Below are 26,150 nucleotides of genomic sequence, written 5' to 3'. Positions count from 1 at the left end.
CACGAGGAAAGTTGACCATTGAGCAGGGTTGATGGTTTATCCCTTGGGTCCACGTGGCAGGGGTGAGGAGTGAGCACCACCTCACCCCTGCCACGTGGACCTCAAGGGATAAACCATCAATCCTGCTTTATGGTCAACTTTCCTCGCGGGGTCACCCATAAAGACAGTGGGAGGGTTAACAAAGTCTTGAATCAGTAAAAAATAGTTCATGAAATTTAATTAATCAAACCATTCATACCATTTAATGATTAATTTCCACCCTACGTGATGAGATGTGGGGCTGAAATGAATAGATAGTATCTCATAATTATGAGACGCTATCCCTAAATAATGAGATTGTGTCTTGTTATTATGAGATAGGTAAGTCATAATTATGAGATACATTTTTTTAATCAGAGTGGCAGGAATGGGCTTCCATACTTATGGGAACCATGCTCAGTAAGTTTTTTTTAGTTATACAAGTCAGGCAAATAACACCAGGAGGAGGAAAAAACCTGTTTCATAGTTGTTGTTTTTTTGCTTTAAGAGAAAATGAAAATTACTGATTGTGTGTGAAGCCACTCCCGCTCTAGCAGAAACTAGGATGGCTGCAACAAGAGAGGCAGCTGATTCTCTGTCCAGCTACATGTGTTCAAAGCTGATGAAGAACCCTCTTTACTGTGGACATGTGGACTTCTGCATGGACTGTGTGAACAGCTACTGGGTCCTGAAGGAGACGAGAGGTGTTTACAACTGTATTCAGTGTCTACACACATTCCCCTCAAGACCTGTGCTGAACAAGAACACAGTTCTGGCTGATCTGATAGTAAAACTGGCTAAATCAGACCAAGCCACCATTGCTGGAGAAGAGGAGTCTGGGTCAGAAGGTGTGGAGTGTGATTTCTGCACTGTGAAGAAGCTGAAAGCTATCAGATCGTGCTTGGTGTGTCTGGCCTCTTATTGTGCCACACATGTGCAGCCTCACTGAGTCTGCTGCTTTCAAAAGGCACAAGCTGGTGGAAGTGTCATCTTCCATGCAAGAGAAGATCTGCTCTAAGCACGACAAGCTGCTGGAGGTTTGCTGTCGCACTGACGATGAATGCATTTGTCTGCTTTGTGTCATGGATGAGCACAAAGGTCATTACACTGTATCAGCTGCAGCAGGGCGGAAAGAGAAACAGGTACGCTTTTTTTGGTTGGTTATTGGATCCCAAAGATACAGCATATAGATAAAATGTAGAGACTTTATTCCTACATTTTAAATGTCCTTGTGGTTGAACACATTATTGAGCAAAAACAAATAAGTAAAACTTCTATATTTTATTAGAAACATGTTGGACACAAGAAGCTATTCCAGCAAGGACTTCATGAAAAAGAGAAGCGTCTGCGACAGCTGAGACAGAAAATAAAAGCATTACAGGTGGTTATAGTTAACAGATTAACACGAACACATTATTAAATTATTAAATAATATGTGTATATATTTATTTTTCTTTCTTTCAGTGCTCTAGAGATGCAGCACTTGATCAAAATGAGAAGGCCTATGCTGAACTGGTGTTGGTGGCAGATTAAAGACGTGCTGCTCTGAAGGAACAGATCATGCATCAGGAAAAAGCAGCTCTGGGCCAGGCTGAGGCACTCATAGGACGACTCCAGAGGCAAACCAGTGATCTGAGGAAGAGACGGGATGAGCTGAAGCAGCTGTTATTAACTGATGATAACATTTATTTTCTGGAGGTGAAAAAACACAAACTCATGCACAGTTTATGGAGTTTATATGGCAGAATTTAATGCTCTTGTTTTATAATTGTCCAGCAATACAGGCAGATTTTTGATGGGAAAGAACTTGATGCAAGCCCTACGTGCAACTTTGACCCACATGTAGCCTTTGATTTTGTGACAAAGGCTTTGTCCGACGTGAGAGACAAAATGGAAATTGCGACAAAAGCTATTCAAGAAATGTCAGAAACAAGTAAGAAAACATATGTTCTGGTGTGTGTGTGTGTGTGTGGTGCTCTTAATGAAACATCCCATCTTCTGTTTTTAGTTGAAGCTGACGCCAATCCAAAGACCAGGCAGGATATGTCTGTGTGTGAGTGATTTGTGTAAAACATTTCCCATCTGGCTTCAGCAGTGATCAAACTGAATCACATTGTCTCTCTTTGGACATTTCAGATTCCTGCAGCCTGAGTTTGAATCCCAACACGGCATTTGACAACCTGCTGCTCTCTGAGGGAAACACTAAGGTGACCTGGATAAAGAGGGCCCAGCACTATCCCAACCACCCGGAGAGATTCACAAAATCCGATCAGGTGTTGTGCTCTGAGGGTTTGTCTGGTGTTTGTTACTGGGAGGTTGAATGGAGGGACCCTCGGGTCAAGGTTGCTTTGTGCCACAAACAAGCCAAGCTGGAAGAAAGTGACTTTGGATACACAGATCGGTCCTGGTGCATTTCCTTCACAAACTCTTCGAGCTATTTTTGGCACAGTGGAATGAAAAACCAAAATATCTGCTCCAGTCTCCCCTACAGTGGACGTTTATCTGAACCACAAAGCAGGGAACTTGTCATTTTACTGTGTGTCTGATGCCGGTGAGATGATGCTCCTCCACAAGGTTCAGACCACTTTCTCCCAGCCGCTGTACCCAGGTTTCATGGTCTCTAGAGGAGCTTCAGTCAAAATAATCATCTCCAGGTCAGGGGTGTCCAAATCAAATTCCCACTGGGCCGAAATGAAAAACTGGGACGAAGTCGTGGGCCAAATTCAATATATATATATTTTTAAAGTGATAACAATGTGCACATTTTCCTTTATCTACAGCTGTGTATGGTTGAACCTATTCATTTGGAAACAAACTTAGTTTTGCAGTAACACTGAATCTGGAATAACAAAATTACACACGAGCAAATCAATGTTTAATAAAGCACATCGGTGGTATTCGTTACTTATTATGTCTCAATTCTTTTAAAGACTTGTATTCCTTAAAATGTGTATACATTCAGCATTGTTTTTTGATCTTTTGAATTTTTTAAGTATTTCTATTTTATATTTTCTTGTATATTCTTATTTTTTAATCTCCTTTGTTGCTCCTTTAATGAATGTTATTGCTGCTGTGACACCAAGCTTTCCCCACTGAGGGACAATAAAGGGATTTTCTATTTATTTCCATTCTTTCCATTTCATAAGTTAGTGCTGCTGAACATGGAGAGCATCTGAGCAGCTGGACCATGCAGTTGCGTCAGTGTGGAAAGATAAACACTGCAGCAGCCACAGAGTCGAACAGATTTGAGAGGGTCGTTAAATCATCTCGGTCTGGAAAGTCGGTGCGCTCTCTGTCAGCAGCAGATTACTGAGAGGTTAAAATCCATTGCTGGGCTTGAAAGTAGGCAAATTGCTGATTAAACTCGGCGCTGAGGGAGTGTTTTGGGTTTATCCGATGCGGCGGACGGTACCGCTGCAGACGCTGACATGAGTAGCATGGGCACTAATGACTGTAAAGATACCGGGTTTTCTCCTTGAAGCATAAACATGTTCCATCTTTGCTGAAACGCCTTCCTTCTGCATCCATCTTCCTGGACATTTTTGGATAATTTGTGGATAGTTATTTTCACTTGTTGTAAACACGAATTTGGATACACTGCAACCTAGTGGCGAAATACTGACACTGCACTGGGAACACAATCGCCATGTATTGTGGGAAATGTAGTTTATAGTCAATGTGCACTTTGAAGCAGCATAGACCTATTTTAAGACACTCGAAGCTCTCGCGGGCCACATAAAATGATGCGGCGGGCCACATCTGGCCCGCGGGCCTCGTGTCTGACACGTGTTCTAGAAGTTCCAAAGACCAGATGTAAAAGTCGAGGTGATCGCTTCTTCCGGACTGTTGCACCTCGACTTTGGAATGATCTTCCTTTATCCTTACGTAGCATTGACAATCTGGACACTTTAAAAAAACCAACTAAATAACTTTTTATTTAGCGCTGCTTTTACCCAATTCTTTTGTGCTTTTCTTCTTTTTTAACTCACATTTATAATCATCTTTCATTTGTTTTATGACTTTTATGATCATTCTATTTTTTATTTGATGACTTTGATTTTTCTGGTTCTAATTGGATTTATGATGTTTGCTGTTTTGTTTTTATGATCATTATGATTTTATGACTATTTGTTTTGTTTTGTTGATCTCTGTGAAGAACTTTGATTCTCTTTCTGTGACAAGTGCTATATAAACAAAATGTACATACTTACTATTATTAAGCTTCATTTACAAATATAAAGTTCTCTGGAAGTCGTAAATCCAGTAACTGAACAGGGGTCTCATTTATCAAACATTGTGTAGAATCCTTACTAAAACCGTACTCAAGCTCAGCAAAAAAATGTACTTACGCCAAGTAGGTTTGTGATCTATTAAACATGGAGTACGCACAGCTGCACGCAATCTCCGCTTCATAAATGGGAGACTAACAAGAATGTTTCTCATCTGCATTTTAGTCACATCCCGCCCTCACCACACCCACTTACTGCCATAAATATCAATGCAAAGTGCCTTGTGGACCTCATGCATGTACATTTGCCAGCTGCTGCAGCGCTCCACCAATGACGATGGCGACCGTAGATCAAAGCAGATCAAAGAAGCTCAATTTCACAGAAGCAGAAATTGAGGTACTTGTGGGTGAGGTGGAGAAATGAAAGGAAGTAATTTTGCTAAACAAATAAGAGAAAATCGAGTGGCACAGCGTTGCTGAAGCCGTCAATGTTGTGAATTCTTCAGAGAGATCTGTGGCGGACATAAAAAAAATGGTCCATTTGGGATTCGATCCCCAGATTCCTGGGTGAAAGTCACACGCGCTAACCAGTCAGCCAGACGGAGATCTCCCCTGTACAAGTAGCCAGGGCGCATGATCAATCGGATCACAGTGACAGGACACACACTGTCAGAGACGCATGACATTCTGTCTCAATCTGTCCCCCTGCTGATATTCTGCATTCCGTATTCTGCGCTTCAGACTGTGTGTGTGTGTGTGTGTGCGCATGTGTGCGTACGCGCGCGCATGTGTGCGTGCGTGTGGGGGGTCTTGTTCTGTGTGAAAACGAAGCAGTACAAGTGATAATGCTGCAGGATTTCATAATTTTATCCTTCTCAGCAGCAGCACTGCGGGAGCTCTCCATGTCCAAAATGTGGATAAGCCAGGTCCTTAGTCTACTTAAAGTTGCGCACATTTTTCTACTAAGTTTTCTTTCATAAATCCCAAAGTTTGCGTGGAAAGTTGTTTACGCAGTTTTCCGACCCCATTTTGTGCGTAAGCAAGCTTGATAAATGAGGCCCTAGGTGTGTTAAACCCTTCTTTAAATTTGTTTTAAAAAAGTGACAAATGGCTCTCAGGAGTCACAATTTAATTTGTTTAGTGTCTAAATTATTTACTTCTGTAATGCAATTTTTAATATTTGATTTCTTTTTTTTTAAATGTATGAAACAAAAGTAAGTAAACCACAAACCCCAAAGGTCTCTGCATTGGCATCCTTAATCACCCAGGTGACCTTTGATGAGCTTTTTATTCATGCTTTTTAAGCAACCCTGTGTACATTTATGAAAAAAAAAAGACTTGACCAGTTCTTTTATGCCATAATTCAGCCACATTCACCTGTATGAGTGTATGTCAAAAGTGAGACATTAGATTAATTACAGAAATATGATAATGAGTCTTTATATCAGCTAAATGGAAATTCATTTGTTTTAGTTGTATTTTTATAGCCCTAATAAAATTTGGAAAGTGAATTTCAGTGAGCTCCATGTAAAGGGTTAAATTTTGTATTTTGATGTATGTACATGTTAGAGTACTCTTAAGTTTTCTTGAATATCCATCCATCCATTGTCTGAGCCTGCTGTGGGGTCGTGGGGGGGGGGGGGGGGGGGGGGGGGGTCAATGGGCAATCAGGAGGGGTACAACCTGGACAGAGTGCCAGTCCATCTTAGGGAAACACAGAGACACACAGGACAAACAATCATCCACACACACACACACACACCTAAGGACAATTTAGACAGACCAGTTAACCTAACAGTCATGTTTCTGGCATGTTGGAGGAAGCCGGAGTACCCGGAGAGAACCCACGCATGCACAGGGAGAACATGCAAACTCCATGCAGAAAGATCCCAGGCTGGGAAGCGAACCCAGGACCTTCTTGCTGCAAGGCAACACCTCTAACCACTGTGCCACTGCGCAACCCGTTTTCTTGAATAATTTAACGTAAATGTAAAGTTACTCATCAACTCAGCTGAACAGATGGAGGCAAAATTAAGGAGTGTTCACATTTGTTACCAAAATTAAAAAGCAGAAGTGAGACAAGCAACTTCTCAAATTTCATTCCTCTGTTTTAAAATGATCAAAAAATAAACAGGAAGTTTCAATAAAAAGTTAATTATCTTACATCACCAACACATTGTCATGAATATTTTAAAATCATAAAGCCTGGTTTTATTCTGAAACCTTGTCAAAAAGAACGAGTATCATGTACAATAAAGGGTTAAGATGAGGGCAGAGTCCTCCCACTTGGAAAAAGGCACTCCCCTCTGAGGGAAACTGAAACTATTTCAGCTCGATGAGTGAAAATGGCTCACAGTTTGGATCTGTTTGAGTGCCCTATTTGTTTACACTTACTGGAGGAACCTGTGACCACCGCCTGTGGACACAGTTACTGCAGGAAATGCATCAACACTTTCTGGTGTTCAAACAGAGAAGAATACAGCTGTCCTCAGTGCCGAACAACTTTCAACACAAGGCCTGATCTTCAGAGGAACACCCTTCTGGGAAACCTGTTGGAGGAATATAAGAAGCAAAGTCAAAGAACTACTGGTTGTGAAGAGGATGCTGCCGCACCAGGAGATGTGCTGTGTGATGCCTGCACAGGGAGAAAAAGAAAAGCTAGGATGTTCTGTCTTATGTGTTTAGCCTCTTTCTGTGAGACGCACCTGCAGCCTCACGTCGAGGTACCGGTGCTGAAGAAGCACAAGCTGATCCGAGCCTGCGCCAGGATCAAGGAAAGCATTTGCTCCCATCACGACAGACGTCTGGAGATTTACTGTCGCTCTGATGAGCAGCTGTTGTGTCCGCTTTGCGTGGTGGAGCACAAAGGCCATGACATCGTAGAAGTTATGACTGAAAAACAGGAGAAACAGGTGAACCACTTCAGATTGAACCTGGATTTGCGTGTTTATCGTTGCTGAAGTTCTTTTTTGTTTTATTACAGCAACAAGTGGATCGTGCTAGGCAGGAAATCGAAGACAGAGTGCTGGTTTCACTGCTTGAAATGAAGGAACTAACCAAGGCTGCAGATGCCATCAGAGTGAGTGTGAAACTCAAACACACACACTCATCTAAATATTTCAGTGTTTTAAAATCTGTCTAGAAAACCAAAAGAGGAAGTAGATGAGGATGTATCAAATTAAATGCTGTTTCTATTTAATGAATGCCCTTTCCTTCTGACATTGTCTGACAAATCCAAGATGCAAACAGATGTTTTAAGAATTACGTTTATTGTTCTGCAAGGACGTCCGTGTTCTAACGGTGTGTGTTTGTCATCAGGATGCCGCCTGGGAGGCCTGTGATGACTTTGAGCGAGAGTGCTCAGAACACATTATTTCCTATGTCATCTTTCTGGAGAGAAAATGCTCTGAGATGAGAGACAAAGTTGGACAAGAGGAGAAAGTTGGCGTGGACTGGACAGCAGGTCACCTGGGTCAGCTGGAGCAGGAAGTGAATAAACTGAGAAGGATGGAGCACAGACTCCACCAGCTTTCTCTAATAGACGATCCCATTCAGTTTCTTAAAGTAATCCTCTCATTTGGTCCTGTTTTGTTCTCGATTTGGTTGATCAGAGAATTTGAGTGTTATGGATTTGCTTGGCTGTTGCAGGATTTCCAGGCCATGGGGGAACGTCCTGCATTCACAGACTCACAGCAGCAATTTCAAGCGCCGGCTCAGGTTGTGTCTGCACACAAAGACAAGCTGAAAAAAATGTGCGACAAGCAAAAAAGTGAATTATTTGTTCATTTTAAGGATTTGTCAGGTAAGACTTTCATGAGAATTTGCGTCCTTAGAATTTAAAATCAAATTTAAATAAAAAGCTTTATATTTTACTGCATTAATTTTACATCTGTAAGCTAATTCTAAATGTAAAGCTTGTCTGCATAAACCTGAACAGTTCCATCCCGGTCTTACTGTGAGACCGGGTTGACGTGTCACGCTTGTGCGTAATCATAGGCGCTTTATGAGCTGAAGAGGATGTGAGATTCTGGGATTCTCCTCAGACGGCTCCTCGATGTGTCGCCACATTGGAGACAGGAACAAGCACTATTCAGCCAAAGTTTCATAATCAGGGAACATTTTCTAAGTGACAAGTCTCTCTGAGAGACCGGGTTTGGAAAACACTCGCTTCAGTCGGACGAATCTTCCCGCATGGCTCTGGTTCTGCGACGCGCTCCAAGCCCCTCTCCACATCTTCTGCTCGCTGTGGGCCTTATGTAGTACACGCTGACAGTGAGCTGCGCTGAGCAGTGTCCAGCTCAGATGTTCAGATGGGAATCATTTCTTGAGTGATTTAGCTACATCTGCGATGAGCGTAGAATAAGGTGTCAGTTTGTCTGCATGCGTCGGGGTAATTCTTTCTATTCTTTCTCCGTCAAAATAAACGGTCAAATACGGGAACTATCTGGTCAACACAAGCCCTGCTTTTAACTGTTCTGTTTTCTTGTGAAAATTGTTGGAAAGAGATATAATTTAACTTGATTAACACCAGAGCCAGGCGCACTGCGCCGTTATCTCCGTCACTGTAAATGAGGGAAAAACAAAATGATCGGATCCTTTTCTGACCTTCCCCACCTACAAAGTTTAATTACAACAATCAAACGTGACAGAGCCTGGATTTGTATTCTGAACAGTCTGAACATGTTTTAAAAAGAAACGTATGACAAAGTGGCACCTGCTCAGTAAAACCACCAACAGGGTGAAAAATATCAAAATATTGTCGGCAGAGACAGGCTACAACTTCTGGATCCATTTTATATAAATTGTTTTATTGATTATCGTCTTATGAAAGATAATTTTGACGTACACGAGCGACCGGTACTGGCTGCTGTCACCTGTTGTGAGCAGCGCTCTGCTGTCTGAGGGTAGGCCCCGCCCACAACGCCACGGCTGCTGCTGTGTTTTCTTTACTGTGGGAAACAGGTAATAATGGCTCTTTGATGGGAACAGGTTGCCGACCCCTGGTCTATGTCTATGCGAGGACAATAAAGTTTTGAGGTTTTACAATTACTTCTGGGGGCAGAGTTGCAATGACATGCGCACTGCGTTGCCCTAGCGCCAATTTAAAACAGAAAAGGAGGACAGGGATACAGGGCCAACTACCAGTAATCAAAGATGTACCCGTTACATTTAAATCGGATGTCTGGGCTAATTTCGGTTTTGGGATCCTGGATGTGAAAGAATCACTTAACACAGTATTTGTTTACTATTTTTAAGTTCAGTAATATTCTATCTTAAAGCTGCTCTACCGAAAACATTATTTCTTATATTATTTAAGTAATTATAGGCAGCACACTTTAAAAATTATTGCTCACTATAGTGGATAGATGAATGTTCTGTTTTTCAGGGGTTTCGAAATCAAAAAGAAATTGAAAACTATTCTACTGCTTTTATTAAGTAATGAAAATTTTTGTGTGAAGAATCGTGATGCATTTCAGACTCAAATCGAATCTTTAGGCAGATAATCGGAATCGGATCGAATCGTGAGGCAGGTAGAGATGCACACCACTAATAAACATACCACCTTTCAATCTGCATGTTCCATCCCACTAAAGTGTCAGCAACATATAAACATTGGTCAAAGTTAACCTAGCCTCAGAACTTTGCTAGTCCTATCTACTGCTACGCCCTTGTTGAAGGAGAGGAAAACAACAAACAGGAATGTCGGAGGACTACTTATGTTCCAGGATGTGGAGTATCCAGACTCTGAATGAATGCCAGCCTTTCCATGGGGGGTTAATATAGGGTGTATTTGTCCATTTATCAGGGCTCCTGGGCCATTGTGAGCCCCAACAAAGTTGCATGAGTTACTAAGAGGCTCAAAGAACAGTTTCTAATTGTAAAACAATACCTTCTTGGACATCCTTAGAGATTGGTCACTCTGTATTGTCTTTTTTCCCCCAGTGTCATCGTTTCAGAAGAATCCTCGCTTGCCGATACAATCAAGAAAAGACCTTTTGCTCAAGCGTAAGTGTAAATAACTCAATAAACATTAAATGTGTTCAAAAGCTCCATCGTGTGAAGACCATTTGATCTTCCTCTGCAGGCACCACTCTGGATCTGGATCCCAACACAGCACATGAATGCCTTTCCGTGACAAACACAAAGAAGGAGATATCATGGGCAATAACAGGCCAATCTCACTCTGATCACCCAGGCCGATTTACTCGCTTCTACCAGGTTCTGTGCCAAAATGGCCTTCAGGAAAACCACTACTGGGAGGTGGAATGGGACGGCGGCATCGTCGAGGTGGCTGTGTCTTACAAAGAAATACAACGAATGGGTTCAGGCAAAGGCAGCTGTTTTGGTCATAACAAGCTGTCATGGAAGTTAATCTGCTCTCCTTCTGGATGCACCTTTTGGCACAACAGTCTTTACAAAGGCCAGATTCCTCCAGCTCGCTCCCATAGAGTGGGTGTGCACCTCGAGTATCGAGAAGGAAGGCTGAGTTTCTACAGCGTTTCAGGCCCAGAAGAGATTAAGCTCCTGCACCAAATCCAAACCACATTCACCAAGCCGCTCTACCCTGGATTCACTGTTGATTTGGGTGCAACGCTGTCGATTTGTGACATTTGACCTTGTCAGTGAGCATGTGAAGGAATCAAAACAGTAAATTATTACAGCACAAATATTAAATCTGTGAAAGATTTTGTAGATCTATTTAGATCAAATATAGAAATAGGTATTCTTTCACCTTTTAAATCTTTAATTTCTTTGTTGCTTTTTGGCTTTTTAAGATGTTTTAGTTCTGGAGCTCTCTCTGTGTTTAATCTAACGTCGATTTTGTAAAACTGTTCTGAAAATGAAGTTCAATAAACATTGCTGAACACATATTTTGTCTGATGTGCAACACAAACTGACATTGTTTTAGTTCAAATAAAAGTTTTAACACTCCTTCATGCACACAACACATATGTTAGAATTTGAACACACCTTCCAGTGCTACTTGGACATAGGGTGTTTCGGGTCTTTACTCTTCCTACACCCCCACCCGGGCGACCCAGCTGGGGGTGATCAGTTCCCAGCTAGTGTCCAAGTGACCCATTGCTCCACGAAAGCCCCTGCGGATCCGCAGCCACCGCGAGGTCCTCTCTGCGGCCTCGAGGATGGTTTTGGTGGCTTTCTTCAGTTGCAGTCCTCTTACTCCAAGGAGTTTTTTGGGTTCGCAGCAGTGAGTGGCCAGCAAAGCCTCTGCACCCAACCTCGACAGGCTCACAGCATATGTGAATACTTTATTGATATTGCAGATCTTTTGAAAACTACGTTTTAACTTTACTCGTGTTATCTTTGATAATGAATCTTGTGTCTAGGTTTGACAGATAAGCAAGAACAAAAAAAATCTGACATTTTTTGTAGGTAAAGTGCAGCGCCAGCGCCGCAAACAGAGCAGCTCTGCACAAAACCCTCATGAAAAAGAGTCTGTGGGAAGATGTTCTACTGTTTCGTAGAAGCGCAGAGTGGCCTTGTAATGCAGCAGCTTCTCCGTCAGAGAGCTGCTGGTCACCGATTTCCCCTGAACACTCAGGTCCAAATACCTAAACGACAAGAACAGATGAGTGAGATGTTGGGTGGAACCCAGACTGAACTCTAATCAAGCTGAATAAGATTTATTCTCAGTGCTCAGAGAAAACAATATACCTGTCTGATACTTTCCAAAACACAAGAGTATTTAGGGACATCAGGGAGGCCAGGAAGAAGAAGAATCTCTCCAGATTCCCGTCTTGCAGTGTGCTTGGGTAAAAGTTACCTGTAATGACATCAATACGTTTTAGTCAAACTATCTGGGAACATGGACGTAATTTTTTTTTGGGGGGGGGGGGGGGGGATCATGTCCCCCCCACTTTTCCAAAGTCAAGTTTGGACCCCTGTACTTTTTACCATCCAAAAACAATATTACGCTATATTAAATAGACACTGGTTGAGCTCTAGGACCAAGCAGAAAACAACCATTTGTGTTGAAGCCTGTTTCCCATTAGAACATACTGTAAAGACCCCCCCCCCCCCCCCCCACACACACACACACACACACACACACTTCTAAAATGAAAATTACGTCCATGTCTGGGAAGAAGAGTGTCTAATTGGTTAGTTGTTTTCATTTCTACCTCCAGAAAAGTAGTACACCAGCAGAATGATGAAAGCTCCAAGAAAACAGCCCCCTCCGTAGGACAGAGTGAGGAAATGCAGGGATATTCCTCTGATGTGGCTCGGGGTCAGCTGGAAGGAAATGAGTGAGCCTGAGAGAATAACAAAGAAATTTTGGGAAATTTGAAAGATTTCAACTTGTTGGATGAGATGCGCAAATGGGAAAAAGGGGGATGTCGTGATTACATGCGGGTGTGACAAGAGCCTCGGCTACACCCAGAAGGATGTACTGAGGTGCCAGCTGGAAACATGGCATGGACGACACATGCAGAACCTTCCCAGACATAGTCTGCTCCACCAGGGGATACGTCTTTCTGTGCAGCTCCGACAAACCTGCCACCAGGACAGACAGCGCAGCACACAGATGGCCCAGAGCTGGAAGGGGAGGAAGGATAGGGTGGGGTGGTGAGACAGAGGGCTGCAGAAAGAGGGGCTGTGATTTCAGGAGGATAAGGGGAAGCGAGAGATACATTTAAGATACATTCAAAGGTCACGTGTGGACTGCTGAGCGTGTGTGGCCAAATTACTTATGACTTTTGCAGGAGCCAGAGGGATTTTGTCCATGGAGAGGAAGCAGGTCGTCACAAATTCAATCAGAGGAGCTAAGAGCAGCAAAGGCAGGATGCTAACAACGTTCATGGCTGCAATGGGCAGCAGCAGGTCAGTCAGATGGAGGTTGGAGTTCATGGTCTGTATGTAGTAACCTGAAGGAATCTGTGGAAAACACATGAATAAAAAAAAAAGTTCTCCATCTTTTATCATATTGTTTTCATCCCTAGGAACCTGCCTGAGTGATGCAGGCTCTGTAAAGCAGCTGAAGCCCATAAAGAGGGAAGAGCTTTGCCAGGACCTTGACGTTCTCCACGTGCACCTCGCTGTATCGACCGCCGTGGTTTTCTTTCGCTCGGTCCAGCCAAGAACCAACGTCCCCACTCAGGTGGCGGTAGTGAAGGCAGCCCATTCTGAGAGAGTTTAGGAAAACTCCCAGAGTGGTCAACAAAGATCCACCTGAGAGCATCACAGGGCCATTTAACACTTTTTTCTCCATGTGTTCCAACACGCATCTGTGTTACCTTTCTTGGGTTTATAGGTGAGTTTGTTGCGAGTCATGTGTATGGCGATGAGAGCTAGCAGCACAGAGGTGAAGGGGATGAGAAAGCCCAGATTTTGAGCCACTGACTGCTGGATGTAGGCGATACCCAGAAACACAACAGAGGAATTCAGATTAACCAGCCAGTAAAACCTGCGGGCAAATGAACAAAATATCAGTAACTACAACAAACCTACGCAAAATATGCCCCGACATCAACTGATTTAATCAATACATTCTGGTTTAATTGCAAATGTTTTAGGGTTAAATGTTTTTGTATTAAAAATATCAACTGGTTCCTTTAATTCTTATCAAAGCAAGCATGTGTTCACATAGATGCACCACCTACCAGTTGAAGAAGGACAGGAGCTGGTGCTTGTTGTAGCTCTGCAAGCTGTAGGCTCCCATAGGACAGAGGATGGCCCTGATGCCACCGATGCCCAGTGCAGCAGCCAGGAGACCTGTGTAGAACAGGATCTGCTGCTCCAGAGGCTGCAGCTTGTGGGTCATGTGATGAGTATCGATGTAGAAATCTTCAAATGGAAATGCAACCACAGGCAGCATGGCTGTGCCTAAGACATACAGCCATCAAACAAAATGTTCTGCTTCATTTTCTACATTCAGATAAACATCTTTTTTTTTTCTAAATAAAAAAAAAACACTATCTGCTGGATCATATTGTGTCTTACCAAAAAAATGAAGAAGAGCACACAAGTAAAGCACTTTAGTCCGTCCTAAGCAGGTCTCTGCAAACCAGCCAACCAGAACTGGCGTCAGGGTGCTGGTTCCTATGAAGCACAGGTTGATTGTCGCAGCCAGAAAGTTTCCGTAGCCCAGTTTCACGGTGCAAAAGAGAATCATGTTACACACAATCCCAAAGAACGTAAACCTTTCACACAGCTCTACAAGCAGAACACAGATGACAGCTTGAAGCTTCTTGCGAGACTTCTTCTGTGGTCCCTGATTTAGAGGAGAAGTCCGGGAGACACGACGTACTCGATTTCTGCCTTCTAGCAGTGTCTGATGCTCTCCAGCCACCATATCAACTGCTCTGAGGAGCAGCTGCTGGACTGCTTCCTCGTCTGCGTTCGATGATCCAGACTGTTACTGAACTAGCATCAGAGGCCAGAGCTGGAATCCCACAGGCTGGTGTGACCCTGGAGCAGAACTACAAACACGCGGGATCAGATCTTTTCTGGTGTCTGTCTGCTGAGTCATTATGTTTCTCAGCTGTGCTGGTGCTTCACATGAAATTGAGATAATATGCATATTTATGTCAAGGAGAAATGATGAATAGGAGTATTTAGGATAACATACTCAAAAAACTTGCAGCCCTTTTATCTCCTGTGTTTGAAACTAAATTAAGGCATCATTGAAACTAAACAACAAACAATTGTTTCAATGACAAATTAACTTTGCTGCATGTTGTTACAAACTCGCTCAAAATGTGACACGTTCCTGTGAAAGCAGCCCGTTACAGGACAAGATCATTGTGGGTCAACTGCTGATAATTAGACTGATAATGTGAGGTGAGTGAGAATGAGAGCAGGTTATATGCAACAGTCTGTGAGCTGTGAGACAAAAAAACAACCTCTTATAGCAGTAAACAGATTTAAAGATCATCTGAGCAGGTGTACATATTTGCTATTCAAAACTCCAAAAATATCTAAACTCTTATAAGGAAATGAAAATAAATAATACCCACTGAATATTATATAAACAGTTATTTAAATAGAATATATAGTTATAATATATAGTTATGAATCTATGAAAAAGTAAAGTATTTTAGAATAAATACCTTTTAAAACAAAAGCAAAACACATTAAATGTGCAAATGACATAATAATATAATATAATATAATATAATATAATATAATATAATATAATATATAAAACGTAAACATTACGTCAGGCGTCACTATAGTTACCCAACGTGTAGAGCGTGGGGTCGTGGTGCATTGTGGGGAAAAAGTTAGCCTTTCTAACATTAGTTCCAGAAACCTCTACTTTTGTGAGAATAAACGTCACTAAGCCTACTTTTTCTGCCATTTACGCTAAGGTAACAACTAAATAATCCAATTAACATTCGTGTTGCTCCTTTTAACGATAGACGATGCACACAGCTGAGAATGTTGACACTCAACGTTCACTTATAGTTAGCTAGCTAGTTAGCTCAAATTTGCTAACTTGTGAACCAGTCTAATTTTAACATCGTAAATGTTTAAAATGGAACACTTGTGTAATGCAGCTCATTTTAGTTTAATTTGTCGATAGTTAACACGACTAAAAGTTTTTTTTATATTCGTTTGCTCCTCAGAATTTGACTAGTAATGTCTGGAGGGGGCATTATGCCCAAGTGCCCTGCCTCTGCGTGCAAAGGATTTAGCTCGACTCCTGTGAAGACACGCCAGTGTGCAGACTTCCAAGTCTCCGAGGGTTTGGACGACGGTGTTCTATCCGACGATGAAGACACGTTTTCGTTGCTTTCTCCGATCTATCATGACAGTTTTGACAGTGATGAAGAGGAGCTGGGATCGACTCAGGCTTCACCCAGGCATGACAAATACTCCAGGCAGTGCACGTCACCAGCCAGGTAGAGCTGCTCGATTGCAAGCATGCTTTTGGATTAACTCAATAACAATTCATTTACATATCTATAACTTTATAGATCTGAGCTTCCTAAAACTCCCTCTGAGCGAATGTCCAGTCCAGCTGTGCACCCAGCTGTCTCACCTTCTCACAGTGCTTGGGAAGTGTGGTTGTTGAACAAAACTAAGGAGGATCGCCTTAAATTGGAAAAGAAAGTAGAAGAGGCAAGCTGTGTTTACTTGTAGTCATCTAGCTATCATTATTTCAGAGTTACTTACTTGAGCCTGTTGTGTCCCGTAACTCAGGAGAGCTTACTAAAAGAAAAACAAGAAATGCAGCAAAGGGAGCGGGAACTAAAAAAGACTATCGCTGAAGAGAAGATTCTGGGATGGCTAAAAGTCAAAAGAGAACAGGTAAAGAAAGATTTCTTTAATTTTTTTGTTTTGTTTTAAACATTTGGGATCACTAAACTAATTGTTATTCTCCTTTTGACTTCTTATAATCCTAGGAGAGGCAAGAGCAGCTTCAAAAACAGAAGAAAGAGAAGGAGGAGATGCAAAGACAGCAAGAAAAACAAAGGGATATTAATCAGAAAGCTCAACAAAAATATAAAGACTGGCTTCAGAAGAAGAACCAAGAACGGGCTGAAAAAGAAAAGAAAGAGAAGGTAATGTGGTCATTTTACCTTCATTTTTCTTATTTAAAAGGTTCGGACAGAGATGGTTTAACAGTTTACATCTGACAGGAGGAAGCTTCGATGAAGGAGAAGCTGGAGAGGGAGCGCCGAAGGAGCGCAGAGGAGAAGTTTAAGGAGTGGCTGACACAGGCCAAAGAGAAAAGCAGAGCGAGTCCCGCATTGCCCAGCTACCCTACAAGTAAGCTCATTTTAATAACCAGCAAATAATTAACTAAGAAATGTCAATAGATCAAAACATCTGTTCAATGCATTACTCACAAATTGTTGGAATTACATAGAAATATTCTCAACTCTTGCTAAAACGTGTCATCTCTAACTATCATAATGGATTGTTTACCTTTAGGTCCCTATGACAAATCCTACCCTGCACCTAGTTTCTACAACCCGATCCCCTGGAAGCCGATTCATGTCCCTCCTCCAGAGACGTCCCCAAACAAGACAAGTGGAAAGAAACCTCCAAAGCAGAAAAGAACTCAGCAGAGTTCCTGCTCTACTATTAGACTCAGAAACACTCATTTGCTGCAGAAAAGATGACACCAACAGTCTTGACGAGCACAGGAGTGATGCTCAGATATGACTCATCGACACCAGCTCTGCTCCTGGACCAAATCTCTGCTGATTCATGGAAGGATTGTTTTTTTTTTTTAAGTGCCTGTCAGGAAGAGGGCTTGCTGCTGTGTTTACACTTTAGGTTTAGATTTATAAACTGCATTAGATTGTGTAAGATTAATGTTTAAATGAGCTTACAGAGATCTTTATTATATTAAAATGCTAGTAAAAATCGCAACTAAACATTTCTAATCCATGCTATTTTGTAAATGTCTTCAGTTTCCTGTTTTGAGATGGAATAAAAAAATAACGAAGGGGTTATTTTTCCTAAGTTTGTTTGCTATTTTTTCCTTAACTTTGAGCTGTCAGCCCGCCTTTAATGAGACACCAACCACACAAAAGAAAGAAGGTATCTGGTGGTCATAGCCAAAGATAGACCCAGCTCACTCAAGTGCCCCTCACACACTCACACATTGTTCCGTGTCCAGCTGTGCCTTGTTCTTCTGTGGGCTGAGATGACGACAGAAACGAGCGTGGGGGTGGAAGGAGAGCAACTGATTCAGAGCTCATTCTGGGTTCACAATCTCGCTGTGATGCCAGTGTGTGAAGGCTGAGGTAAAAAGATTTTACTTACACTTTGTTTTTATTTTTCAAATACTGCTGTTATGTTTCCCCTGCCGTGTTTTGCTCTGACTTTTCCCTGCATGTGGAACGCGTTGGCTGACAGCAGGCGGGGTCTGCAATCCTGGACTTTTTTTGTTTAAAGAAAAGGAATAAGTCCTTGAGATGTTCACAATTTGAAGATGGTTTATATTGCTAGGATTTACTTTGCAGAGGTTACGTATTTATTTATTTATTGCTCAGGGGTGTTAACTCTGTGAGCTTTTTAAGCTAAATATGTCACTCATATGGTAAAGCTTCGGTTCAGAATCAGCCTACAGCTCTTTGTGTTCTGATTCTAAAGCGTTTAACTGTTTATTTGCCAGGCGAAACACAATTTATGCAACAGATTGTTCTTGGCAGCGACTCAAGTTTCAGGTCACTGAATTTTATACCTGGCTCTTCCAGGTACTGCATCCCATTATAAACCCTAAACAAAGGTGAAATCTCCCAAGATGCAGTGGTGCAAGTGGGCTGGCAGTTGGAGGTCACACTTGGCAAGACAGGTAGGAGGCATGTCTTAAAACGCCCGAGAACGAAAGAAGAGGAGGAAAGGTGGCGTGGCGAAGAGTGACGGTCTAAAGGGCAGAAGTGCAGACTTGAGTCTGGATCTAAAGAACGTGTCTGATAGTGTAGCGCAGAGAAAGTCACCATGAAGGCACTGGTTTTGTTTTCTAATCGCTACTCTATTCAGGAAGAAACTATTTAAATTTTTGCACATTAATTACATTGATTTGACCTTTAGTTGTTTTAATGATTTCATTTTAATCCCTTAAGTGGGGTTAAAATGACAAAACGGTTCGATTTCCAAAATAAGTTTTCTATTCCTCCAACAGAACCAGCAACTTTTTAGTTTCTCATAAGGATGCATCTGCAGTTTGTGTAAATAGTCTGATGTATTGACACAACTTGGAGGAAACCAGTTTTGTAGCAGGCAGAGTTCTTTTATACCACTTTTCCAACCTTGCTGCTTTTGTCACCATGCAGTCTGCAGAGCCAGAGGCTGAGGAGTCTTTTGACTTTCTTTTTAAAATCATCCTGGTTGGGGATTCAGATGTTGGGAAGACCTGCATGGTGCAGCGCTTCAAGTCTGGCGTCTTCATAGAGAAACAACAGAACACGATAGGGGTCGACTTCACGGTTCGTACCCTGGATATTGACGGCAAGAAGGTGAAGGTAGGTTTCAAGAGTTTTTTTTTTACTGTGCTGCAAAACATGATTTTCCATTCCGCCATTTCTGCCCTTGTGATTGTACTTCTGTTAGGACTGGAAACCTTCAGCGTTCATGTCTGTGTCACCTATACACACAGCATCTTCTTCCATGTTTTGTAACCAGCTGACTCCTGTTTGTGCTGCTTGTTCTCAGATGCAGGTGTGGGACACTGCTGGACAGGAGCGTTTCCGCACCATAACACAGAGCTACTACCGCAGTGCCCACGGAGCGATGGTGGCCTACGACATCAGCCGCCGCAGCACATTTGAATCTGTTCCTCACTGGATCCGGGAGGTGGAGCAGTACGGGGCCGCCAACGTGGTTGTGATACTTATCGGTACGTCTTTGAAACAGACCGGTGTGATCTCTGAAGACTCGTTTTTTAAGTTGATTTCTTTATTTGATCACATAGATGTTCTGAATATTCTATTGTAGCTGTTTACAACAAGCGGAAAACTCTTTAATCAGTTACTTTAAAGTAGAAGCCGACCTACATGGTTTTTTTTAAGGCCGATGCCGATTTTTAAAGATTTTTGTTTCCGATGGCCGATATCTAAAGCCGATTATTAAGGCCGATATATATACGTTTTAGCAGCACATTGATTGTGAAAGACAGCTGAACACCCACTATGTGAAATATAAATTAAATAAGTCAATAAATCTCTTACTATTCATTGAACTTCAAACATAAAACAAACTCAAAACATATTAAAAAAAACTGTGTTGGGGTCCTTTCTTTAGCCTAGTAGTGGCGGCAGTTGGCCTCACAGGTGCCTGATTTTTATTTTTTTATCGGCTTATAAAAATAATTTCAAAAATTGAATATTTCAGCTTGATGTATCGGTCGGTCTCTACTTTAAAGACATCTACTTATGGGGTGCTGTTTGTAAAATTAAATAATATACATTGAAAAACTTTTTTTTGATTATTTAGCTTGTTACAAGAAAAAAAAAACAGGAGTTCATGGTTCAGTCCAATGTTCAACCATGTCACTGATACATTTATAAATGTCACGATTCCAAACTTAATATTTAGTTGGCAAGCAAAATGTTTAATTTTAAGCTTCATATATATTTTGTAACCAAAGTAATTAATTTGGAACTCACTATTGAAATGTATGCATAATATGCATTTTGTACACTAAATATTTAGTTCCAGTCTATTTTATTTGCAAATTAAATATTTATTTTACAAAATAAATATTCAGATTAGACCTAAGTATTTATTTTATAAAATAAGTATTTAACTCCAAACTATTTTGTTATTCAAAATTCAAATTCAAATTCAAAAATACTTTATTAATCCCAGAGGGAAATTGATTATATATATAGATATATATATATATATATATATAGATATATATAATAAAATGAACAATTTTTAAACTTGTGACAGGCTAAATAACCCCAAAAATTGCGTAAAAAATTTGTGAAGCTTTACAAAAAGCCCTCCAGATCTATCCTCCTTCCTAATATTGCAGGTAATAAATCGGACCTCCACCCTCAGAGGCAAGTGTTATTTGAGGACGCGTGCACTCTGGCTGAGAAGAACAGCCTTCTGGCTGCTCTAGAAACCTCAGCCAAGGAAGCCCAGAACATAGAGGCTGCCTTCATCCTGATGGCTCGAGAACTGTTAGCCCGCAACGGCATGACCATCGTAGACCAGACCTCTCAGTGCCCTCCGCAGTTCATGTTGAGTGACAACTGTCAGCCTATTTATGGTGCAGCATCTTCAGATAAGAGGTGTGACTGCTGAGCAGACCCAAGGAGGTTACGTATGTGTTATTGGACTTTTGCTTTATAGGCTTATTTAAGAGAAAAGGACGTTTATTTGAGGGCGATGTGTGTATTTCATAGCAAAACTAAGGCATTGATTTATTTTTTAGTTAGCAGGGGCCTGTAACAGGTTTATTTTATGATGTTCCTCTGACCACGATAACAAGCCACACCTTTTGCTCAAGGACTCTGTACTGACACAATACTGCATAATCATTTTAATTACAAAGCATTGTTTTAACGTTGCCATAGTTACAATGTTGGTTACACATAAACCTTAAGAGGTGCTGCAATTGTTACTGAAGTCTAACAAACATTCACACATAGAAAAACAGCACCCTTTTTCTGTCTAATAGACAAAATAAAAAAACGATTCTATAAATTTTACTAAAACAAAAACGGACGTTTAATTGCACTTTTTAGGGGCTAAATCAGACGTTAGCTTCTTTATCTCATGAACATTAGTTACATGTTTAACAGCACTTAAATGAACACGTTTTTGTGTTAGTTTGGAGGAGCTCGTGATGTACGCCACTTTGTATTAAATAAAAAATATTTTAAAAAGTGCTTCTTTTGTGCCCTTTTAGTAGCCTAGAAATCTAGACGGTGAGCAGGAGAAGCAAAATGATTTAGCTCGGCATATATAGGATTATGGCTTTCCAGGCTACCTTTTAGGTATCTTTAATTTTATTTGATTATCGTCCAGCAGCACGGGTGCAATAGTATTTGAAATGTGCAATAATTTTATTTTCAATAAGTTGAAATAAGGTGAACTTATACTATTGTTACATGTGAGTTGTAAGACCCCAGAAAGCTGATATTAGTGCAAAGGTAAACTCCTTCATAAACTACAACTGGTCCAGAATTCAGCAGCCCGTATTATCACCAGAACCCCTTCCTTTCACATCACCCCAGTTCTCCAGCAGCTTCACTGGCTCCCAGTTAAATTCAGTTCCATCTTCAAAATTCTCCTCCATACCTTCAAAGCCACCCATAACCTCTCCTCCATATAACTCAGACCTTATAAGTATTAACACCCCCTCCCGTTCTCTCAGATCTTCTTCCTCCATCCATCTTGCTGTTCCTTCTGCCCGTCTCACTACCATGGGGAGCAGAGCTTTCAGCCGCTCTGCTCCCCGTCTCTGGAACTCACTCCCCTAATCAATCAATCAATCAGCCTTTATTTATAAAGCACCTTACAGGCATGAGCATGCCACCAAGGTGCTTTACAAAATAAAAGAATAAAACAATAAAACATATAGCGCCACAGACATAATTAAAACCACAAATAAGAATTACAAAATATAAAACATTAACAATTGCTAACCCACAGAATTAAAAGCCAGATCGTAAAAGTAGGTTTTCAGCCTCATTTTAAAAACTGCTACTGATGGAGAGCCCCTAATGGTTAGGGGCAGTGTGTTCCACAGTTTCGGATCCCCTGTCCCCTCTTAACTTCAACCCGGCCTTAGGAGCCACAAGCAGCAGCTGGTTCTCAGAGCGGAGTGACCGGGCCGGAACATATGGCTGCAGCAACTCTGTCAAATAGGTCGGAGCCACACCGATCAGCGCCTTAAACACCATTAAAAGAAGTTTAAAACGAATTCTAAAATCAACAGGCAACCAGTGGAGAGCAGCCAAAATGGGTGTCACGTGTTCATGCTTCCTTTTGTTGTACAAGAATCTTGCTGCAGCATTCTGGACAAGCTGCAGCCGGTTTACGGTACCCTTTCTTACACCAAATAAAACGGAATTACAATAGTCGAGTCGTGAGGTAAAAAAAGCATGAACAACAGTCTCAAGGTCACGTCTGGATAAAACGGCTTTACTTTAGCCAAACGTCTTAAATGATAAAATGAAGAGGATACTGCAGTACCCACATGAGCATCCATGCAGAATGCACCATCCATCTTCACGCCAAGGTTGACTGCTGAACTGCTAAGACATCAGGAACATCGACAGTTTCACCTTTTTCAAAACCAGACTCAAAACACACGTTTAAATCTGCCTGTGACCTCTGATTTTATTGAACTGTTTCTCTCTTTGTTTTTTCTTCTTTGCGTTCTATTGTTGTTTTAATGTTTTTCTGAATGTATTTTCTGTCAAGTGACCTTGGGTGTTCTGAAAGGCGCTTTTAAATAAAATGTATTATTATTATTATAAAAGGTTCTGGTTTCTCTGTAAAACCTTTATGGTAGAAAACTTAAGAAAAACCATTCCGGAACACTTCCATGCATGACTGACGTGAATTATAACAAATACATGCACATTCCTGTAATTTCTATTACAGCCTGTCCTGAGACGATTATAAAAACTCTCATTAAGCCTCCTACTACTTGTTGTGATTAAAGAAAAGCGTAATCTCTCTGGGATTTAATCCGGCTGGGATTCATAAAGTATCTTTGAATTTGAATTACGAGGCAGAACATGAGATGTTGCTGTTGCTCGTGCTACTGTAGAAGCCAGCCTTCCCGCTGGAACACCAGCTCCACCGCCTCCTTCACATCCTCCACCACATAGGACGGCTGCAGGAGAGTGGGATCAAAGTGGAAGTCCCTGTGGCCATGGAAGATGCGATGCTCGGTGACGGTTTGTGCCGGGTCTGACGGCAGCTCCGGCTGGTCTCTGCTGTACACTCCTGTGCACACCAGGATGGAGCTGCACCCCTCGGGCGGCTCCTCTGACCCAAACACACCTGCAGCTCCGCCTGATTTCACTTGAGGGACATCAACAGCCTCTGCTGAGTGATCCACAGTGCCTCCAAAGCTTTTACCCTGCATTTTGATTCTGGAACAACGAGAGGTCTGAAGGTAGCGGTCGTAGAGGTTGGCTCCGTAAACATCAGCCATGGGGTTGTCACTACAGAACATGAGCAGCAATGCGTTAAGTAAAAAAATAAATAAATAAATAAAAGCATTTTTATTAAAGAGCATCTCAAATGCAGACAGTCACTCACCCTATCGCATACAGCCTCTTCACAGGCGTACTCCAACCAAGGTTCTCCGCCTGCTGTCGAATCAGCAGCTCAGCGTAGTTATAAGTCACCATGCTTGGTTTGCCGATCAGAGCCTCGTACTTCAGGTCGTAACCGGTCACCTTCTTGTACAAATTCTCCAAGCATACCAGGAACATACCATGGCCAAACCTGCACAACATGTATTATTAGAACACAGCAGTAAACATAAAAAATGTGCATTTACAATCACACATTCACCTTGGATTCTTCGCCTCTGCCATCCACAGCAGGTCCATGTTGCAGGCTAGGACCGGGATGTGAGGATACTGGGTTGTATTCCAGGTTTTCCCCGGATTTCCGTTAGTCAGGAGGACGTCCGTAATCAGTTGGAGGTTGGTCTCCCATCTGATTGGCTCTCCAAATAAGACGACAGCTGCAGAAATTCAAAGATACTGCAGAGTTCTAGTGAAATTGTCAGTATTTATTTTTTAACGCACGCTGGAGAAAACATACCATCTATTGGCCGTAAGCCTTTGGTGGGGGGGATCTGTGAGAAAGTTCTCAATAATTATGATGACTAAAGGATGGTGTGAACAGAAACAGGCATCAGGATTAGTTTTACTTACACCGTCTTTGGGTCTTCTGTTGTGATCCACAACGTCTAAGGTGGGGTATGCCTCTCTGAGCATGTCTATAGTGACCACATCCTCAAAGCCCAGGCTGACATTTTATGAGTTAAAGTCATTCACAACTCATTTCCAAATACTAATATTCTTTCTACATTCTCATTAATCATAATTTCATCATGTCAGATAAAAAATAAATAAATAAAGACAACTCCTTCAGTCTGTTATAAAAAGAAAGGAATGAGTGAAAACTAGGCAAAAAGAGCAGCTACGGGTACAAAGATTAAACTGATAAAAGTCTGAACAGAAACACACAAACCAAATAAAACATGTAGAGTCTGGTCTAGATCAAATACGTGTGGGTCTGTTAACACAGGATACTTATGAGCCACCTCCTCCACTGGTCCCTGTCCCGAGACCAGCACACACATCTTATGAAACTTTGTAAACATTCGCAGAGGACTGTGGGACAGCATCACCTGGTCTGGAGACACCTGAGAGGAGAAGGTGGCATCAGAGGGGAAAACAAACAAATGATGGCTACATGGGTGTTTAGTTACCTCCACCTCCAGCAGATCAGACAAATGCTCAGCCTTTGTCTGCCTCATGCAGTTCCCTGCATTCGTGACAAAAACCACCGGGACCTTGTACTTCCCATTCCGGTCCACCAGATTCCTGAAGCACTGCTTGGCTGCAGGGATGGGGGTCCTGCCCCGGACCAGCACCCCATCAATGTCAAAGAGGAGCCCAAAAGAGCCGGGGCCCTGAGGAGGGCGCTGGGTCAGAGAGATGGGTTGTTCATTAACTTATAGACCGACTGATCTCATGTCAGAGACTTCTTAGTCAGACAGGATCATACACAGATATCAGTGCTGATGATGGTAAAACAAGGGCTATAAAAGCATAAAACCGTGTGTTTAGTATTAGCTTATTTCCGGTCACATTTAAAGTAATAAAGCTGTCACTTACGTGGCTATAGCTTCTTGAGAATGAAGACGATGTATCTGCTTGTTTAGCTGCTCCCTCAAGGCTCGATTTCAGCAGCTGCCAGCAACTTTTAAAATATTTCAGCCTCTGCATGTTTCCAGGCACTTGTGTGTGTGTGTGTGTGTGTGTGTGATGGGAAAGGGAAAAGCCTCGGCGGGTAAACTAAAGATACCGAGTTAGCTTAGAGCTAACTGTAACCGCGCCAGTTCACAAACGTGATCGCTGAGGAAAGGCCTCATAATACCTCCAAATAAAGGATCGATACTCAACTCTGATGTTCTTCTACTCTCCCCGTCTCCATTCACGACAAACGTTAGCACTTACTGAGGGCTAGTGACAGCCCGTGCGCATGCGCAGAGAAGCAACCCGAACTCCGTTACGTCACATTTTACGCACCGGGCCCATGTGCGCGCTTGTACCGTTTATGATGAAGCGAAACTAGTTTTTGACTTTGCTATGAAGTTTAGAGTAAATTTATAAAACAAAATTGAGTTCAGAATAAAATTCAAACTCGTTTTAAGAGTCATAAAAAAGTCAAACAGTGGTTGTTTAAATGAACAAGTTTTTAAAAAGTGGGT

The 26,150-nt window shown here is 41.9% G+C and overlaps 5 protein-coding genes and 1 pseudogene across 5 annotated transcripts; 4 read left to right on the top strand and 2 right to left on the bottom strand.

Moving 5' to 3' along the window:
• Window positions 1-568: 568 nt before the first annotated feature.
• LOC107388531 (tripartite motif-containing protein 16-like) lies at window positions 569-3,120 on the top strand (annotated as a pseudogene).
• Window positions 3,121-6,455: 3,335 nt separating this feature from the next.
• On the top strand, window positions 6,456-11,116 carry LOC107389039 (E3 ubiquitin/ISG15 ligase TRIM25). Its single transcript, XM_015964907.3, has 6 exons — window positions 6,456-7,158; window positions 7,230-7,325; window positions 7,565-7,810; window positions 7,895-8,048; window positions 10,190-10,252; window positions 10,332-11,116. Exons 1-6 carry the CDS (start codon window positions 6,592-6,594, stop codon window positions 10,859-10,861), a joined length of 1,656 nt encoding a protein of 551 aa, XP_015820393.3. The 5' UTR covers window positions 6,456-6,591; the 3' UTR covers window positions 10,862-11,116.
• Window positions 11,117-11,226: 110 nt separating this feature from the next.
• Window positions 11,227-15,307, bottom strand: slc15a5 (solute carrier family 15 member 5). Its single transcript, XM_015964101.3, has 9 exons — window positions 14,210-15,307; window positions 13,870-14,092; window positions 13,504-13,673; window positions 13,218-13,438; window positions 12,958-13,144; window positions 12,617-12,805; window positions 12,391-12,522; window positions 11,924-12,032; window positions 11,227-11,820 (listed from the first exon to the last, which is right to left on the bottom strand). The coding sequence occupies exons 1-9, from the start codon at window positions 14,559-14,561 to the stop codon at window positions 11,691-11,693; spliced, it is 1,713 nt and encodes a 570-aa protein (XP_015819587.3). The 5' UTR covers window positions 14,562-15,307; the 3' UTR covers window positions 11,227-11,690.
• A 142-nt stretch (window positions 15,308-15,449) lies between these two features.
• On the top strand, window positions 15,450-17,687 carry ccdc34 (coiled-coil domain containing 34). Its single transcript, XM_015964909.3, has 7 exons — window positions 15,450-15,579; window positions 15,838-16,113; window positions 16,189-16,333; window positions 16,415-16,522; window positions 16,618-16,776; window positions 16,855-16,984; window positions 17,150-17,687. Exons 2-7 carry the CDS (start codon window positions 15,851-15,853, stop codon window positions 17,338-17,340), a joined length of 996 nt encoding a protein of 331 aa, XP_015820395.3. The 5' UTR covers window positions 15,450-15,579; window positions 15,838-15,850; the 3' UTR covers window positions 17,341-17,687.
• A 156-nt stretch (window positions 17,688-17,843) lies between these two features.
• rab19 (RAB19, member RAS oncogene family) lies at window positions 17,844-21,570 on the top strand. Its single transcript, XM_015964910.3, has 5 exons — window positions 17,844-17,970; window positions 18,424-18,521; window positions 19,003-19,191; window positions 19,382-19,565; window positions 20,709-21,570. Exons 2-5 carry the CDS (start codon window positions 18,471-18,473, stop codon window positions 20,981-20,983), a joined length of 699 nt encoding a protein of 232 aa, XP_015820396.1. The 5' UTR covers window positions 17,844-17,970; window positions 18,424-18,470; the 3' UTR covers window positions 20,984-21,570.
• On the bottom strand, window positions 21,207-26,012 carry hdhd5 (haloacid dehalogenase like hydrolase domain containing 5). Its single transcript, XM_015964908.3, has 8 exons — window positions 25,555-26,012; window positions 25,146-25,361; window positions 24,967-25,079; window positions 24,586-24,679; window positions 24,473-24,506; window positions 24,218-24,392; window positions 23,960-24,148; window positions 21,207-23,862 (listed from the first exon to the last, which is right to left on the bottom strand). Exons 1-8 carry the CDS (start codon window positions 25,663-25,665, stop codon window positions 23,454-23,456), a joined length of 1,341 nt encoding a protein of 446 aa, XP_015820394.1. The 5' UTR covers window positions 25,666-26,012; the 3' UTR covers window positions 21,207-23,453.
• Window positions 26,013-26,150: the final 138 nt, after the last annotated feature.

Source organism: Nothobranchius furzeri, chromosome 4 (assembly GCF_043380555.1).
Source record: "Nothobranchius furzeri strain GRZ-AD chromosome 4, NfurGRZ-RIMD1, whole genome shotgun sequence".
Classification (NCBI taxonomy): Eukaryota; Metazoa; Chordata; class Actinopteri; order Cyprinodontiformes; family Nothobranchiidae; genus Nothobranchius; species Nothobranchius furzeri.
The sequence above is the reverse complement of the archived record's forward strand: the minus strand, read 5'-3'. Positions and strand labels throughout refer to the sequence as shown.

Coding starts and splice junctions, on each gene's coding strand:
- LOC107389039 (XM_015964907.3), top strand. CDS start 6,592: ATGGCTCACAGTTTGGATCTGTTTGAGTGCCCTATTTGTTTACACTTA. Junction 7,811..7,894: donor ATCCCATTCAGTTTCTTAAA/GTAATCCTCTCA, acceptor TGGCTGTTGCAG/GATTTCCAGGCCATGGGGGA. Junction 10,253..10,331: donor AAAAGACCTTTTGCTCAAGC/GTAAGTGTAAAT, acceptor CTTCCTCTGCAG/GCACCACTCTGGATCTGGAT.
- slc15a5 (XM_015964101.3), bottom strand. CDS start 14,561: ATGGTGGCTGGAGAGCATCAGACACTGCTAGAAGGCAGAAATCGAGTA. Junction 13,439..13,503: donor CACCTATAAACCCAAGAAAG/GTAACACAGATG, acceptor TGATGCTCTCAG/GTGGATCTTTGTTGACCACT. Junction 11,821..11,923: donor TTTTGGAAAGTATCAGACAG/GTATATTGTTTT, acceptor CTTGTCGTTTAG/GTATTTGGACCTGAGTGTTC.
- ccdc34 (XM_015964909.3), top strand. CDS start 15,851: ATGTCTGGAGGGGGCATTATGCCCAAGTGCCCTGCCTCTGCGTGCAAA. Junction 16,777..16,854: donor AAAAAGAAAAGAAAGAGAAG/GTAATGTGGTCA, acceptor TACATCTGACAG/GAGGAAGCTTCGATGAAGGA. Junction 16,985..17,149: donor ATTGCCCAGCTACCCTACAA/GTAAGCTCATTT, acceptor GTTTACCTTTAG/GTCCCTATGACAAATCCTAC.
- rab19 (XM_015964910.3), top strand. CDS start 18,471: ATGCAGTGGTGCAAGTGGGCTGGCAGTTGGAGGTCACACTTGGCAAGA. Junction 18,522..19,002: donor GGTCACACTTGGCAAGACAG/GTAGGAGGCATG, acceptor GTCACCATGCAG/TCTGCAGAGCCAGAGGCTGA. Junction 19,192..19,381: donor TTGACGGCAAGAAGGTGAAG/GTAGGTTTCAAG, acceptor GCTTGTTCTCAG/ATGCAGGTGTGGGACACTGC.
- hdhd5 (XM_015964908.3), bottom strand. CDS start 25,665: ATGCAGAGGCTGAAATATTTTAAAAGTTGCTGGCAGCTGCTGAAATCG. Junction 25,362..25,554: donor TCTCAAGAAGCTATAGCCAC/GTAAGTGACAGC, acceptor TCTCTGACCCAG/CGCCCTCCTCAGGGCCCCGG. Junction 23,863..23,959: donor AAGAGGCTGTATGCGATAGG/GTGAGTGACTGT, acceptor CATGTTCTGTAG/TGACAACCCCATGGCTGATG.